The 15,771-nt window shown below is 39.1% G+C and overlaps 2 protein-coding genes across 5 annotated transcripts in view; both read right to left on the reverse strand.

The window, feature by feature from the left end:
* Positions 1-7,801, reverse strand: part of smtnb (smoothelin b) — a 50,362-nt gene extending 42,561 nt beyond the window's left edge. For all 4 annotated transcript variants that reach the window (XM_056377441.1, XM_056377438.1, XM_056377440.1 and 1 more), the window contains exon 1: positions 6,557-7,801. In XM_056377441.1, the coding sequence (XP_056233416.1) occupies positions 6,557-6,607 (51 nt within the window). In that variant the 5' untranslated portion in view covers positions 6,608-7,801. The remainder of the gene's footprint in view (positions 1-6,556) is intronic.
* Positions 7,802-7,936: 135 nt separating this feature from the next.
* On the reverse strand, positions 7,937-15,647 carry trafd1 (TRAF-type zinc finger domain containing 1). Its single transcript, XM_056377443.1, has 12 exons — positions 15,252-15,647; positions 14,903-14,951; positions 14,610-14,745; positions 13,969-14,022; positions 13,423-13,861; positions 12,428-12,727; positions 12,289-12,353; positions 10,927-11,187; positions 10,675-10,813; positions 9,837-10,029; positions 9,584-9,641; positions 7,937-9,066 (listed from the first exon to the last, which is right to left on the reverse strand). Exons 2-12 carry the CDS (start codon positions 14,935-14,937, stop codon positions 9,028-9,030), a joined length of 1,719 nt encoding a protein of 572 aa, XP_056233418.1. The 5' UTR covers positions 14,938-14,951; positions 15,252-15,647; the 3' UTR covers positions 7,937-9,027.
* Between the last annotated feature and the right edge of the window lie 124 nt (positions 15,648-15,771).

Below are 15,771 nucleotides of genomic sequence, written 5' to 3' on the forward strand. Positions count from 1 at the left end.
GTTTTCGTCTTCATTTCAAAAGTACAATCTTGTCCCAAGCTGGCAAAATGTGATATATTTATCTTTTTTATTGGTGTAATTCAGTGTGTGACTTGGCCAAAAACCCACAACATTTCTGATCCTGCAGACTGCGGCGTGCCGTTTCCTGTATGCCATTTTCCTCTATAAACAGAGCCACACCTTAGTATTCCAACATAAAGCCAAAGATTGTGAAAACTGTACCACAGCCTTGTCATGGTACCTTACAACTTAAGAATCTGTGTTTGGGTAAAGCAAACGAGCATCAAAAGCATCTTAATGTCATCTTAGTGATGAAGAGAGAAAACACAGCTTCCTCATTTCATCTTAAGTGGATATTAACCAAATTTTATATTCCAGTGTCGTGATTTTGTACAAATTGAAAGACACAGAACCTTCGATTTCATCTTCAAATCCTCCTCACTATGATGAGGTCTTGAAAGGGTGAAGACAGTGTAAAAACTCTGTTTGTATTGGGACATCGTAGATTAGGCATGGAGACCATTGAAACAGCGGCCAAAGTAGATTGTACACATCTGGTAAGTGTTTCTTCTGAGTCTAAAACACCTGGAAAACAGTCTGAACGGCAGCTTGAAGCATTTGTCACCAAGAAAAAAAAAAAAAAAAACTCTTAAAAATCTAAAGCACTGAAACTCAAACTGGGATTTGGTGTTGAAGGAGACAGAAGAGAAAAAGCACACCTTCAAATCTCTTATCCAGAACTTTTCCATTTGGCAGGGTGTTGATCCAGACAGATGGACATCACAGAAATCTATTTGCTGGATCACTTACCAGACAGACGAATAGACAATAGCAGCTTGGACGGCAAACTGGTTCACCCCTCAGTTGACAGCCACATTTTTTCAACATGGAATATATTTTGTCAAGTTGTAGCTCCTTTGTCCCCCTCTATAACCAGAGGTGGGTTCTGCTGGTTTGTCCCTGTATCACGCTCAGTATCGAACCAGTGCATTTTGAATAAACTTTAACGGTACCCTGTGGAGTTTTTCCACACAATTTTAGACACATTATTCACACGTGGCGCATCCCGCATGATTAACATTATAGTGAGCAGCCGACAGGGGTAGCTGCCTCCATAAGTGGTCACTATGTCATGCACAGTTTATTTGCCTCTGATTGATTTCCATAAAACTCCAGGGACTTAAGCATCTCTTTGGCGTAAGGGGTTGTTAGTCCATTTGTTCAACAGTCTACATTACAATAAAATGAGGTATGACATTTTCCAAGTATTGCCTCACCACATAACTGCATGATTCACAGACAAAGAGCATAAGCAGTAATATACAGACTGTGGTTTACACCCTGTTAAACATAAGATAATGCACAGTGACAAACTGATAATTCACTTACTAAGAATGTAATCTCATTACCTCACCGAAATACCAAAGTATCAACCTCTTTGAGTGCTACTTTCTTCAACTTATTGTTAGACTGCCACATTATTCTTTTATGACATTTCAAATAGACAAAACAGTGTCTGGTACCTGTTTAATAATAAAATACGCTTATGTTTCAACGTCTCAAAATGACAAAACAATACCAAGTATCCACTTTAATACGGAAATACGACACACTGAACTCAATTTCAACTCTCAACTTGATACATGGAGTAACTGTTTGTTGAAATACAGCTGAAGTTGTGTTAAAGTGTGTTACGGTTTACGTCACTTTTCTGAGTTATTGTTTCACAGCAACAAACTACTTAAAGGCCACAGACCAAAAATAGACTCTGGTGGAGTTTTTACGCTCATCATCTCAGAGTTCACTTTGTTCAGTTTTCCTTTTCTCATCCTTTCAGAGCCAAGACATGACAGGCTATTTATAGCACTATCCAGTAACAAAAGTTTCCTGCTTTATCAAATAAAACAAGGGACTTCTTATCTCTCCGCTGCCCGGCCGCTTATTTGGATATTCATTGTCAGAGGCTAAAGTCTGCATATAGTAACTAAACAGCTGTCGTTCACCGGGTTGGGCTCAGTCCTGTCACTGCAACAGTGTCGATAACGGCCTCAGTTCAGGGAGAGAAAACTGCTCTCAATGTTGAGCTGCTCACAGCTCATTTCCTCATTATCTCCCCACTGACATCTTTGAAACTTAATCATACGGGAAATGCTTTGTGCAAATGTCAAGGGCGTAAATACCTGTGAGAATGATGAAAGGCTCAGCAGAAAAAAAGAAAAAAAAATCAGGTGTGCACTGTGAACCGTGGGCTTGTAGTTTAGAGCCTCAACATCTTGTTTTTTTATTTTCACTCCAGGTGAGAGATACACCTACAAAAACCTACACAAACCCAGAGGCAGCAGGTGTTATCACTGGTTAAGGAGCATAAAACACTCGAGTCTTTTCTTTGTGTGTGTGTGTGTGTGTGTGTGTGTGTGTGTGTGTGTGTGTGTGTGTGTGTATAGCAAGGAGCTGGGGAGCTGCATTCAAAGGAAGATTTGCTACGTGCAACAGCTTGTATCCACAAGCTCTTGAAAAACACTGCAGTCAACTTGTGAACGTCTTTGAAGAAAGAAAAATGGTTTTCATAACTGTTGTCAAGTGCTGCAATACGGTCTCTCCGCCATTGAAGTTAAATCATTTTTACTTACAAAATTTGATCAAAACAAAGAGAGAAGATATTTTTGGACAAATACAGCTCGTGATCACTTCTGCTTTGCGGATCAGACAAAATAAAAACACACCGCACATATATCTAAAAACATCCCAGACGACAGTTATATAATGCGGCGTAATTTTTCCGATTTATTCATTCCTGATGATGGACGCTGACATTTTGGACCTACCTCAGGGGGATAAAGAGAACCTGGGGACTGTGCTGAGAGCCTACAAAACAAATCTATTCTTCCTCTCCGACTGTAACCGTTGAACCCCTGTCAACACACAAAGCGTCCAGAGAGCCATAAAACGAATCCCCAGGGGCCCCATATATCACAGAGGCCGGGCCACCGAGCGAAATTGCCCTATTTTAAACATGTGTGAATGCTTCTGCTTCACCGGGGAGAAAGGACAGTCCCAGGGACCAGTTACAAATCATTACACGAGACGTCCAGCATGTGAGATCGGCCCAGCAGGCGCCACGGACAGACAAGTCTCCCCGCGGTCACCGCTGCAGACTACCAGCGGTGAAAGACGACGACATTTCATGTAAACATCGTCGTTTTACCAACATGTGAGCGTGTACCACGTGACACGACGACTGTTCCTGTATTTCCTCCCGTGCTGCGGAGCAGCTGGGAGTTTTCAGAGATAATTAGAAGGGAGATCATGGTGTGGCTGACAGATGCCACAGTCAAACCTGATTCTTAGTTAAGTAGACAGGTGTACAAGTGCACAGACACCTGTCGACCTGGCAGGTCCTACAGGTTTGACACACTGTAGCATTGCAGTAATAGCTGATAACGATCACCCTGGGAGCTGGCAGTCGCTTGATTAAATCTACTTCTAAGTGATGGTGGCTGGAGTGGTTTGGTTAGAAAGAGCTTTCCTCCCGACTGGCTTTCAGCAGCTGTTTGTGTCCACAGATCTTAAGCGCCATTCAGACAGATGACCCGCAGCAAACGTACTCTCAGCTCCTCTCTCAAAGAAACTGGGACACCAACTGATTATTTTGGTGGATATTTAAATAATTGTGGCGGCCAAGAGAAAGGAAAAATGCTTCTCCTGGTTGCCATGGAGGGGATTAAATGAGCAATAAAAAAGGCAGCCTGGGCTTTGAATAGAAGTGTAGAGATGGGATTAGTGGCGTTAGAGAGGCCGCCATATGACCTTCTGACTGTTTAGTTCATTAAGTACAACAGAGGCCTGGAGTTTGTGTTCGTTGTCTAACTGTTGTTTAACAGCAGCTCCTCCACTAGTTTACTACAAGGTTAATTAAACCAAATGTCCATCATCTCTTACTCGCATCCTGAAAAACTTTTTTTTAATATTCACAAACTCCTCAACAGTTGCTGAATATAAACACAGAATAGTGTTACAGTTCATACAAACTAAACTCAAAAGGCGCCATTCGTGTCTCTGTGGAGCACAATTTAAATTCCATCAAAGTCCCACATGAAAATCTCCTCAGAGTTTCATCACAGTTTGTTTCCTTTGAAACCGAGTTGACTGTGGAAAACCCTGACACTCCAGTCACCACAAACATCATCAGTGAAAATGTGGGATTTTGGTGACCTTCTAGCCGGTGGTCACATCTGAGGGAGGGAGGCTGAGGGGAAGATGCTCGGCTCCATGAATGCAGCACAGCGGAGACGAGACATTTCAAGTGGTGCACAGCGATGGTTTGAGCGTCTGTGCCGCATGAAGATAAACCGCACAATTTCCAGTGTCTGCATGATGCTGCTGCATGATCAGATGAGCTCGATATCTCTAATAACAATGAGCTGAGTTTAATGCAAAAAACATCTGAAATTTAATACTGCATTTGAGGGACCATGAAAACAGAACTAGAAGTGTAAAGTTTGAGATTTCCTCATTCTTTTCTCTGCCAAAATTTGTGATGACCACTCGTCCTTTGTTTCCCCTTCCTGCTCCTTCCCTCTATAAATAAACTCATTAATCAACTGATCAAAGACACCAATACGCCAGTAAAAGTAAATCATTATACTGAAGGAAAAATATTATTTCCTCAACATACCCCTGTTCTCCCACTGTTCTAATGTCGCTTGTCTTGTGGTAGAAGTTTGTCCTTTAAGAGATTTATGAGAAGAGAGCGACTGTAGATCTTGGCCAAATGATTCCAGACTATGGGAAAATAATGGATAGAGACACAACATTTAAACACTGCCTAGATCCAAAGTAAACAGCCTTTTCTTGTCAGGTTTAGTGATCTTTAAGAACAGGGATCAAAATGTTTTTTTTTCTGAGATGGCCTCTGCTTAAATGAGCTTGGGAAAACAGCTAGTGAGGATAATGACTTCAGAGGTCATGCTCATAGTGTGTCTTAAGCACCATTCAGACAGATGAGCCGCAGCGTAGTTTAATCTGACAGCTGCTCATGTCACAAAGCTAACACTTAACAATCAATATACAATCACTGCTGAGGAAAATAAAATGTTTTAGTATTATTAGTGAGTGTTCTCACTTTTTCACTGATACAAATCCTGCCCCTGATATGTTAGTGTTAATTAATACAAAATGAAAAGCTAAAATATCAATACTTTGACTCAGATGTTTCATTTACGACTGTGATAAACCGAGCGCAGCTAAATCTAAACAATGGACGCCTGACTCATGCGTCCTCGTAAACCTGTCTGTGTTTCAGGTGTGATGATATGTGTCACACAGACTACTGTTTCACCTTCCTCTGCCTCAGGAAATAATTAAGTTATGACTAACGTGACTGTGAACCAGGAAGTCTTCTTTTTTGTACATGTTCACTTCATCAGAGCTGATTTTCTGCTCACACTTCAGGTAATAGTTAAAACAGGACACAGTGTGTCAAAGTGAATCACCTACAAACAAAATGAATATCACTTCCCCTATTTTGTAATAGAGTTATGTCTGCTGTGTGTGTCACACGCACACACACACACACGCACGCACACACGCACACACACACGCACACACACGAATCACTCCCAAGTCTACATTTTTCTTGAGTCAGCTCTGCTCTTTAAAGTCTGGGCTACAACTAATTATTATTTTCTTCATGGCTCAGTCTCTCAATTATCTATTTGATTAATTGTTTAGTGTATAAAAAGTGTCCGAAAATATTAAAATGCCTATCAAAACTTCTCAGAGTCTAGAGTTACATCTTTAAAAAAAAATTCCCAATTACTGGTCCAGAGCTCAGAGATTTTAGTTTTACAACAACAGAAGTAAAAGAACAAAAACAGAAATAAAACAACTTGTCCTTACATTTGAGAAGTGTTAATCGGGCCAATCTATTATCAAATATTATGAATTTGATTCATCAATGAATCAACTGGTTTTAAAACTAGTTTACACTCTATTTGAACATAGTGTTCAACAGCTTCAATGATAACACACTGAATAATCACTACTTGCCTCACTTCTTATAGTCAGTCATTAAAAATGCAATTAACAGTTTCTTTCATTATTTATTCTGCCCGTTGTTTCCTCAATTCATAAATTGTTTGTTCTATGAAATGTAAAAAAAAAAAAAAAAAAAAAAAGGGAGGAAGAAAAATAATTACTCATCAAAATTCCTCAAAAGCAAGGTGACCTCTTCAAATGTCAAAGGTAGGCTACACAAAACAACAAGTAGCACTGTGTGTGTTTTTCTTGTTTCACTACATAACAGCAACAGACCTGAACCAATAATGAGAAATTAATCCACATTATTCCCCTTATATGACCCCATCCCCATGAAGGGGAACTGACCAGTCTGACAGAACTTCAAATGATCTACAATATTATGAAACTAAAGACAGCGATGATAAACTGAGTTACATCCCTGCTACTTTAACTTTTTATTGGAATAACTCCCCAGTGTTTTCCAAGCAGGTACCACTTATCCCACTTCATCTTACAGCATCTCCATTCATCTACTCACCAAGGCTCGGAGGGAGGACTCGTCCAGCGCAGAATAACTCTCCACAGACATTTTAATCTTTGCAGGCAGGCTCAGGTGAGACGAGAAGGTCCGGAGCGTGAGTCTAGCTGTGATCTGGTCTGCCGGTCAACAACGTGTAGCACCTGCACGACTTGTAAACTGTTTTTGTTGTGTCTTTTTTCTTTCTTTTTTTTTTTTTTCTCACTGCTGTCTCAGTCTTCAGCGGAGTCAAAGTCACAAAGTTCTTCTGAGTCAACGAAAATACACTCGTGTCCCGCTGACGGAGGGCATATTTCGGTCCTCTTTTTGTCGACTCTTGAGTTGTAATGAAAGCACAAACAGGCCCGCACGCTCTTACGTTGGGACGTTGGCAGCTTTTTGAATACAGGATTCCCACTGAAAGGTGTAATCCCCGCCCCTCTCTGTCCCCGGCTTCTCCCGGAGCTCATTCAAAGCGCGCCGCTCTGTGGGAAGACAAGAAACAGCATCCGACTATGGGGGATGATTAGTGCCACTTTTTTTGGCGTGGACACTGAATTGTAGATGTTACAATCCATAAGGCAATATAACCAATATTATACCTAGAGTTTAGGTGTAAAACTGGGCTTTTTCAAGCTCTGTTCTCCTGCCCCTGCCTTAATACCTACAATATTTTACACCGATCAATCAAACTTTATTTATATAGCTCATTTCAAACAAATGCAATTCAAAGTTCTTTAAAAGTAAAAAAAACATAGGGGTTAAAACAGGTTTAGACACCAACAGTAATGACAAATCTATTTATTTCAATGTTACATTATAGTAGGTACATGTTTTTGAGTAGTACTAATCTTCCATCCTATATTATACTTTGTCTTATTCATATTCTCTCATTGTAATAGCACATTGTACTCATATATGAAGAGTACTTTTCTTTCCCATTCTCTCCTCATGTTTTTAAAGCAGTGTAGTCTGTTCATTGTAATGATCTTATTTGGAGATATACTGTCTAAGGCACTGCCGCTGCTTAAGTGCTACCTTCGTGCTGATAGTAACAAAAATACAGCTCTCTGCTATAAAAACATTTAATGGAGATATTTGTGTGTAATTAACAGTAAGTCCTTTCTGAATCAAGTTTTACCAACTGACTTGTAATCTTTAAACACTACCAATATGACCAAGTGGCAGACTGCAATGCAATTTACAAAGCTCCTTCTGGTGCTCTGTGGCATTTGTCATCACATATGAAAGGCAGATAAAAGAAGCTCATTACGTGGTCAACTGAAAAACTTTTACTTCTTACCAGGGATTGGTACCATAACTGGTAAACACAGGCGAGCAAGCCATATAAGAGGCATGAAACACCACCAACAGAATACAAACTGGAGCCATGAAACCATGAATGTCATGAATATTTAATAACCACACAAGACAAAGAGCAGACAGTTGTACTCAAAAGGAATAGTTATCTACGTGCTATGAGTGCCCCAAGTCCAACTATATACCACACCAGGTGATTTCACTGATTAGTTGCTGCTCTCCACTTAGGCTAATTGATAAGATGTTAATTAGGAAAATCCGCTAATGTTGTCTATGGTTAAAAGGGAAATTTACAGACTTGACCATCTGTGGCACAAGGTTGCCTATTTTTTTTTTTATATATTCCTAAAGTGGAACCTATGTTACCCACAAAATATATGTTAGGAATCTTAAATCATATCTGGACAAACAACTTTTTCACACTACTTAAAAAGAAGGACAGGGGACACAGGGGACACTGCTTCAAAAGCTGTCCCATCATAATACCATGTATATAGTTCTATAGATATGATTAAAAAAAAAATCAAAATATTACTGAAGAGTATTTAAGACAAATCTTCAACAATATAAAAAGACAAATGTTCAATAATACAGTTAATTTTTTTCTTGGTCAACGATGCATAAATTTATCAAATCTGTTCCTAAAGCCCTTTTTAACAAAACAGTCTATCAAAGTGCTTTAGGTTACATAAAGATGCAGACACCAATAAGGACCATTAAGTAATGCCCTGAAAGAACTGGCTAATGGGTGAAAACAAAATGTCCGTGGCTGAAGTAACAAGGTAAAGAAAGTTAAGTTAGACAAATGCACACCAACAAAGTCATGTGTCTGTGTTTGATGTTCTCAGTCTTCTTAATGAGCCATGAAATGACTTGTATAGTTTGAAAAAGAAATTCAAATCAAATTTAGTCTGAATAAAATTCAATTTATAATTCATTTGTTAAGGCTAGATGTTATACATACTTAAACATTTCAAACAAATCTTGAAATAAAGCAGAATATGCATGAATAAAGCAAATTGCTAACTTAGACTTTAATAAAACTGCAAGATACCAATACTCACACAGGCACTTATCAGATATGTATTTTTCTTTTTCAAAAGTGTGCAAAAAGATAAATGACAAGCAGAGTAGGAGATTTGGTTTTACTATTTCTCCACTTGTTCCTGCTCTCACTCTTCCTGCTGCTCTTCATTCTGTTTCTTGGGGAACTGCAGATGGAAAAAATACAATCAAAAATTTTGCAATTTACACATGCAAAAATATGTTGGGGAAATCCACACTAAAGCATAATTTGACTAAGCTCTGTACAGATACAGTGTTACAGAAACATTAACTGGCCAATTCCACAGAGAAGCAGGTTTATTTGCTTAAAAATTTAACATTACAATAAGTACTTCTTTACTTTTTACTCCAGAAATCTTCTTCAACCTTCTCATGTAAATGAATATATTATACACACCTTTGTGTATTGCTTATATTTATCATAATAGATTGTTCTTCTGACATCCATTTCTTCTCCATACTACCAATTCTCATGTTTGCACATGGTTTTTACACAGATTGTAAACTGTGTAGAGTGTTTTGGAAGTTAAGATATTGTCACTGTCCTCATTATGGAAAATCTTATATATTATATATTTTCGTTTTTATGTTTAAGACTGAGAAGAATCAGAAGCTTCTAGCTTTGGTTTGTGTGGGTGTTCAGTTCTGTGTTGGGTTGTGTACCTTTGTCATAGGATTACTTCTGTTCCCTCTCCCTTCTTGGTTTTCTGGTAGTTGAGGTCTGGTGGACACAATCAAATCAGAATATTAGTAATATACTCTAAAATTTAATTACAAAAAACACCAATAGTTATTTGATTACGAAATTCTACATTGGTCAAGTAGAACTACGATGATTCAATGAAGTTCAAAAGTTTGTTTCCATAGGACTTGATCATTGCTTTGACCCCTTTAGAGATGCAGAGCAGAGCCTGACCTGTCAGTGTCACAGAAAGATGAATGAGCTCCTTCTGCTTCCCTGCCCAGCTGAGGTCTGTTTTTCACAGAAACGTCACAGTTGGAGGTCTTCCTTTGACTTGGTAGTCCGATGTAGCCTCTCTGCCATTCCCTTTGGCTTTTCCCTGGTGGGCTGTGTCTGTCAAATCCAAAGTCCTCGTCGAAGAAGTCAGCTATATGTGGACAGCATATACAATGTGTGAATAAACAAGGCAAGAACCCAACAAAAAACACTGCACATATCTACAGACCCACTGCAATATGATGCAATCAAATAAAAATCACTTTACAGACTAACTTTGTATGTTCAGTGTTTGCTGTCAAAAGTGCTAATGTGTTGTACCTTTATGGACTCATGATTACACACACTTCAATATAATCATTTACAATATAAGCAAAAACACTATAACCTCAAAAAATTACCGAAGAGTTATATCAACACCTCTGACAATGCAAACAAAAATATAACATGTAGGTTTCCAAAGGTAGGATTTATTAGGATTTATGGCAAGGTCATTGTAATAAATAACTAGCCTATCTATCAGATTGAATTGCCAGTCATTTCACTTCATGCATTTATTGTTATAGATTATTTAATAATAATTCTATACTGTTTGAAATGCTAAAAAGATATGGCCAGCAATTCAGAGCTCTGGAACCAGGCTAATGAGTAGCCATTTACATTGATGCATTTCTTGCTCCTACACTAATATTACTAATAAAGTACACATGGGCATGATAGAATTAGTGAAGTTTTTTTTAGGGTTTAATATTAAAAACATATATTTAAAAATTCTCAAAAACATTTTATACATTACCTTGGTGCTTTAGTCTCCTCTGAAAATCTGGTGACATCTGCCCAAAGCAGTCTTTAGCAGGGCTCAGCGGTTTTATGACAGATGATTTTGTTAGATTATTCAGTGGATGGGCAGTCTGAGGGCGCATATCACATTTGTCCTGGTGGTAAAACACACAAGTGTCAAAAAACATGACAAAAAAAATGTGCAATTGCATGTCTGTCTATTTCTTTTTTCCCCCCAGTCTTTAATATTCTGCCACTAGCAACATACCTGATGGTGAAAGACGACAGCCTCTTCTAGAGCAACGCCACAGAACTCACATGGAATGACCACATCGCCCTCTAGTGGACTGGCTGGAGGACTGTAAGAGATCGGGGAGACTGAGCGGGGGAAAGTGGGGATGTTGGAAGCAAGTGTGTCGGGGAGGCTGTGCATCAGCCCTGAAGTATTCCTGCTCATCCTGCCCTCTTTAGGTGGAGAAGAGGGCTGCTTGCTGAAAGATGCAAAAGCAGAGGCAGGGCTGCACCCCGTCTGAAACAAAGAAAAGTCTATGATACATTTGCTTAAAATCAAGTCAGTGTCTGCCTCCTAGATGGAGATGAGGGCCACATGTTCAAACAGGCAAAGGTTGCAACCGGACTGTGAACTGTCTGAATCAAAGATAAAGAAAAGTATTCAAATGTTTGCACGCTATGTGATATCTGACTGGATCTGAGCATTTTACACTGATTAGATTTGTGTTTACGCAGATTTATGTCTTCATCATTGGTCTTGGTGGGGATGGAGGCAGCCTGTAGACGGGTTCAGAGGTGGGTCACAGAAGGTTTTTCTTCCTACACTACAGTTTAACTAAATTTAAACTGAAAGTGGTGCTAGAATCGGGCTGGAATATTCAATATCAACAAGTCCTGAATACAGAAAGCAGAGTAAACAGGGTATGTTAGGCTGGCTGGCAGATATGATGCAAAGACCTGGAATTATTACAATCTGTCTGCCTTCCTTTTCTCCAGTTATGTATTGTAGAGTGAATCAGCTGAGCAGTTTTCCCTTGAACACTTGGATATAGATATATAAAATTCTCAAAAGGAGAACAAGCACTCGCTCATGATGTTATTGTTTTAATCGTTTACTGGCTCTTTGGTCCAGAAAACAAACATGTCCACAGCTTCCCTGGCTTAAAAGCTTTGCTAGGTGCTAAACAGATGATATGATATAAAAACAAAAAACAACCAATCAATCTGCACACTTTTAAAGACGCTTTCAGTGACTGGCCTGCTGTACGTATATATATTACAAACAAAGAATGAAAGAGTACTTAATTAATTAATTGCTTAATTATTCCTTCTTTATTTGATTTATTCTAGAGGATGATCAGTTGCTCATTTGTGCTTACCTATTTTTCTCTTCACTTTCTATTACCCAAAGTAATTTCTGAGCTGTCCACATTGCAAGAGACCTTGAACAGTAAGATGACTGCCTTTTTGCAGTAGGAATGACAACACACTTGGGGACCTGAAGTCCAGGTGAATGTGAAAATTGGTCAAAACAAAATCAACAGGCCATAACTATCCTTGAAAGCAGAGATTCTACCTGTTTATGGTGCAACCAAAAGATTAAAACTGGATGTAAAACCTGATGCAAAATGAGGTCCTCTTCTGGAAACAGCTCTTCACAAAACTCACACGGCAGCATGATATCTATAAAAAGAATGAAACCATGAACAAGTTGACAACAGAATAACTAATAAATATTTTAATCAACACTAATTTACCTGTTTGATCGTGGTCCTGGACTGCACTTGTGCTTGTCCCTGTAGTGAATTGTGGGTAGTTGTTGTTGGGTGGAGAGAGTGTAGAGTTGACAGAGGTGTTAGACGTCTTCCCGATCTTGTGGTCCCAGATATCACTCCACAGGTTTCCCTCTGTATCTCCAGTCACTGATTCTCCATCACTCTGCAGGCTGAGAGCCAACATGTAGTCCAGGCCTGATGAATCCTCATCATGTGTCTGACCACCGTGTGGCCATGCGCTGCTCCTGCTGCTGCTATTCAGAAAATGACTCTGACTCAGCACTAAAAGAAAAATGAATTGTACAGATATACAAACAAAGAGTTATAGTTAATAGCAGCAGCACAGCAATTTGGTTTATTAGCAAAGTCATGGGAGAAAAATATGTTTAAATGTTTTACGATTGGTAAATTAATACTGATAAATGATAGTTTCCAGGGGCATCTACAACAGTAAAACTAATTTGACAAAGATTGTCTTATATAAAGGTCAAAGTTGAAGATCACATTTACAGTCCGTTGTATTTGTGTGTTACGGCCTCTGCAGGCAAGGTGTAAAGATTATGTCAAACAATTTTGCTGATACTATGGAGGAGCTGGAGGTTTAAAGGTACCCTGTGGAGTTGTTGACCATGAGAAGTGCTATGGAGCACTGTTTTCACTAGTGGCGATACATTCTTGCTGCTGGTTTTGCACTATTCTACTATTTTGACAGTGGTCGACAGTAACATGTAAAGAAGCATAACAGTGCAGGAACAGGACAGCCAGCAACCAAAGATGGATGTAAACAATGCAATTCTTGAAATAGTCATTATAACATGGGGAAGGCTACTGGGTGTAATCATAACTTTATAACATGAAAATCTCTACAGGGCACCTTTAGATTGCAGTTCTTTAAAGCTACACTGATATATTTTGGGCCAATAATAATTAAGCTTTGTTGGCACTTTTTTCCCCTTAAGACATTTAATAAAACTCACAGTGACTAAATGTTGAGCTGCTCGTTGAAGTATTCTTCCAGTCTCCTGAGCTTTGAGGTCCCCTTGAAGTGTTATAAACTCTGGGATCAACTGCACGGGGAAAAGCCTGTTGTTCTGCTGCACTGATGTTGTTATTCTTGGAGCCTCTTTCTTGGGCTTTTATGATGTTTCGGATGGAGTGGGCTTCAAACCATGCCCCAGGAGACTGTGGTTCTACTGGACTGCGACTCATCCTACTGTTGTTCCTCTCTTGGGGTGGTGTGAGGCTTCCACATAAGACTGGATGTACAGCTTGTTCTCTCAGCATTACATTGCACTTGCAATGTGGGCAGGGCTCAGTGCGTGTACCACAATAATCCTCATGCTCTTTGGACTGACTGAAAACAAGCTCCAGTTCACAGTATTGGCAAGGGACCAGCCGCTGAGAACATTCAGAGCTCTGCAAGAGACAACAATCACGAAGAAGTACAATTAAATTCTTTAATCGAGATGGTGAAAGGAAGATCTGAATTATAGATAGGGAAGGAAAAAGTTCTTCAGAAATACCTGGTGGACATCAATATGATTCTTCTCAATCTTCAAGCCACACTTGCATGTAATCTGAAATGAAAGTGAAATGTTTTTAATTTACAACCATCCTGTCTCAGTTTGACATTGCTTTCTTGTTAGTTAATTCCTTTGGGGTGAGGCTTTGAGGTCAATGATGACTGCAGTATGTTGTTGCTCTGATTTTCAACTACTGAAAATCAGGTTTAGGAAAACTGCAAACAGGTTTAGGAACACTGTAAACATCATCAGTAGCCAATATTGACAATAAATGTACTTTGTGCAAAAAATATGGTTAGTTCAACCAGCAATGCAGCACAATGAGGTGTCCTAATTTACTAAAATAATATCAAGGCAGAGTCAAAGATTGTCACAAAATACAAGAGTTCCCTCCACTGAGTGTAGTGTTTTCCCCTAGGACGTTATAAATGTCATGACACTGACATTTATTCATGACAAATAAGTGAGGCAATCAAAAAATTGAGAATTGAAATTTACTGTTTTCTAGGTTTGGGACAGATTCACTAATGTTCACACATAATATTGACACATTTTTCCAATTTTGGGCTGACCATCAAAAGCAGCATACATCTAGTGCTGAAATGATGTTAGAGCCTCCAATATTGCTGTTAAGATTTTACCAGTGTATGCTCCTGCTGCATGTGTTCATTCAGATCTGACCGGGGCACTGGCTCCTGGCACTGGGCACACAGGGCGATGTTTCTCTGACAGTGGATCTCATGGGTAGTAAAATTAGCCTCTGGAATGTCATGTTTGCTAAAAAAAAAAAAAAAGAAAAAGAAAAAGAAAAAGGAAAAAAAAAAAGAAAAAAGAGAAAAAAAAAAAAGGGGGGGGGGTAAAGGCCGTCATGAAAGCCTGTTTTCGCCACCATGTCAAAGTGATTGATCATTTACTATAACTTATTCATACTTACCAATTGCCACAGAACTGTGTGTTTTCATCTGCCATGGCTTTACCATAGCCTGACGACAAAGTGTAACGTTAGTTATTTATAACACAAACCAACTTGGTTGACATGCGCTGTTTTAGTGATTTTTACTTATTAAAACAGTTAAACATGCAACATTTGTAGCTACAGAAATGAATCTGTGGCTGATTAGTTCAATAAGTGATGTTTGGCGTGGCGTCAAGTTAATTGTACAGGCACAGCATCTGTTTACTGAGCTCATTTAAAAATAGCCCTGTGAATCATCATGGCTAAAGTAAAGAGTACAAGTCGCTACCACCGTCGTTAGCAAATGAAACTCTTCCGGTTTTCTTACCCAGTGTTTCCAGGCAGGTAGCAAACGTTAGCTGACAGCAACAGCCTGGATTGATGATGATATTCCCCGTCAATCTTAATCAACAAGCATCTTGGACCAACTCAAAAAAGATGGACTATGTTCGATGTGTTGGCTTTAGCTAGCTACTTAGCTTAGCATTAAATACGCAGCGCTTGACGCTAGCTATTTAACTTTATACGCTCTTACGAAGTAACTACAAAGCCATTAAGCTGGTAAAGATGGATTTTCGGACTTCTGCCGGTCCAGGCAAAACGCATATAACAGATTTGAGTTTACCAATTGTCAGTTAATTCACCTCTGAATTTATACGCAAAAAGAAGCTAACTACTTGATACGAGTCTGAAAAACAGTTCGCTATTTCCTCCTTGCGCTGTGTACACTGAATACTTCTGCCCCGAGTTCAGCTCCTCAGGCTGTCTAATACATTCCACTACGCCTATTTTAACATTTGCACAGCCAAGCCAAATCTTACAATAATTTATAATATTGCATTTCGTCT

Source organism: Seriola aureovittata, chromosome 5 (genome assembly GCF_021018895.1).
Source record: "Seriola aureovittata isolate HTS-2021-v1 ecotype China chromosome 5, ASM2101889v1, whole genome shotgun sequence".
Lineage (NCBI taxonomy): Eukaryota > Metazoa > Chordata > Actinopteri > Carangiformes > Carangidae > Seriola > Seriola aureovittata.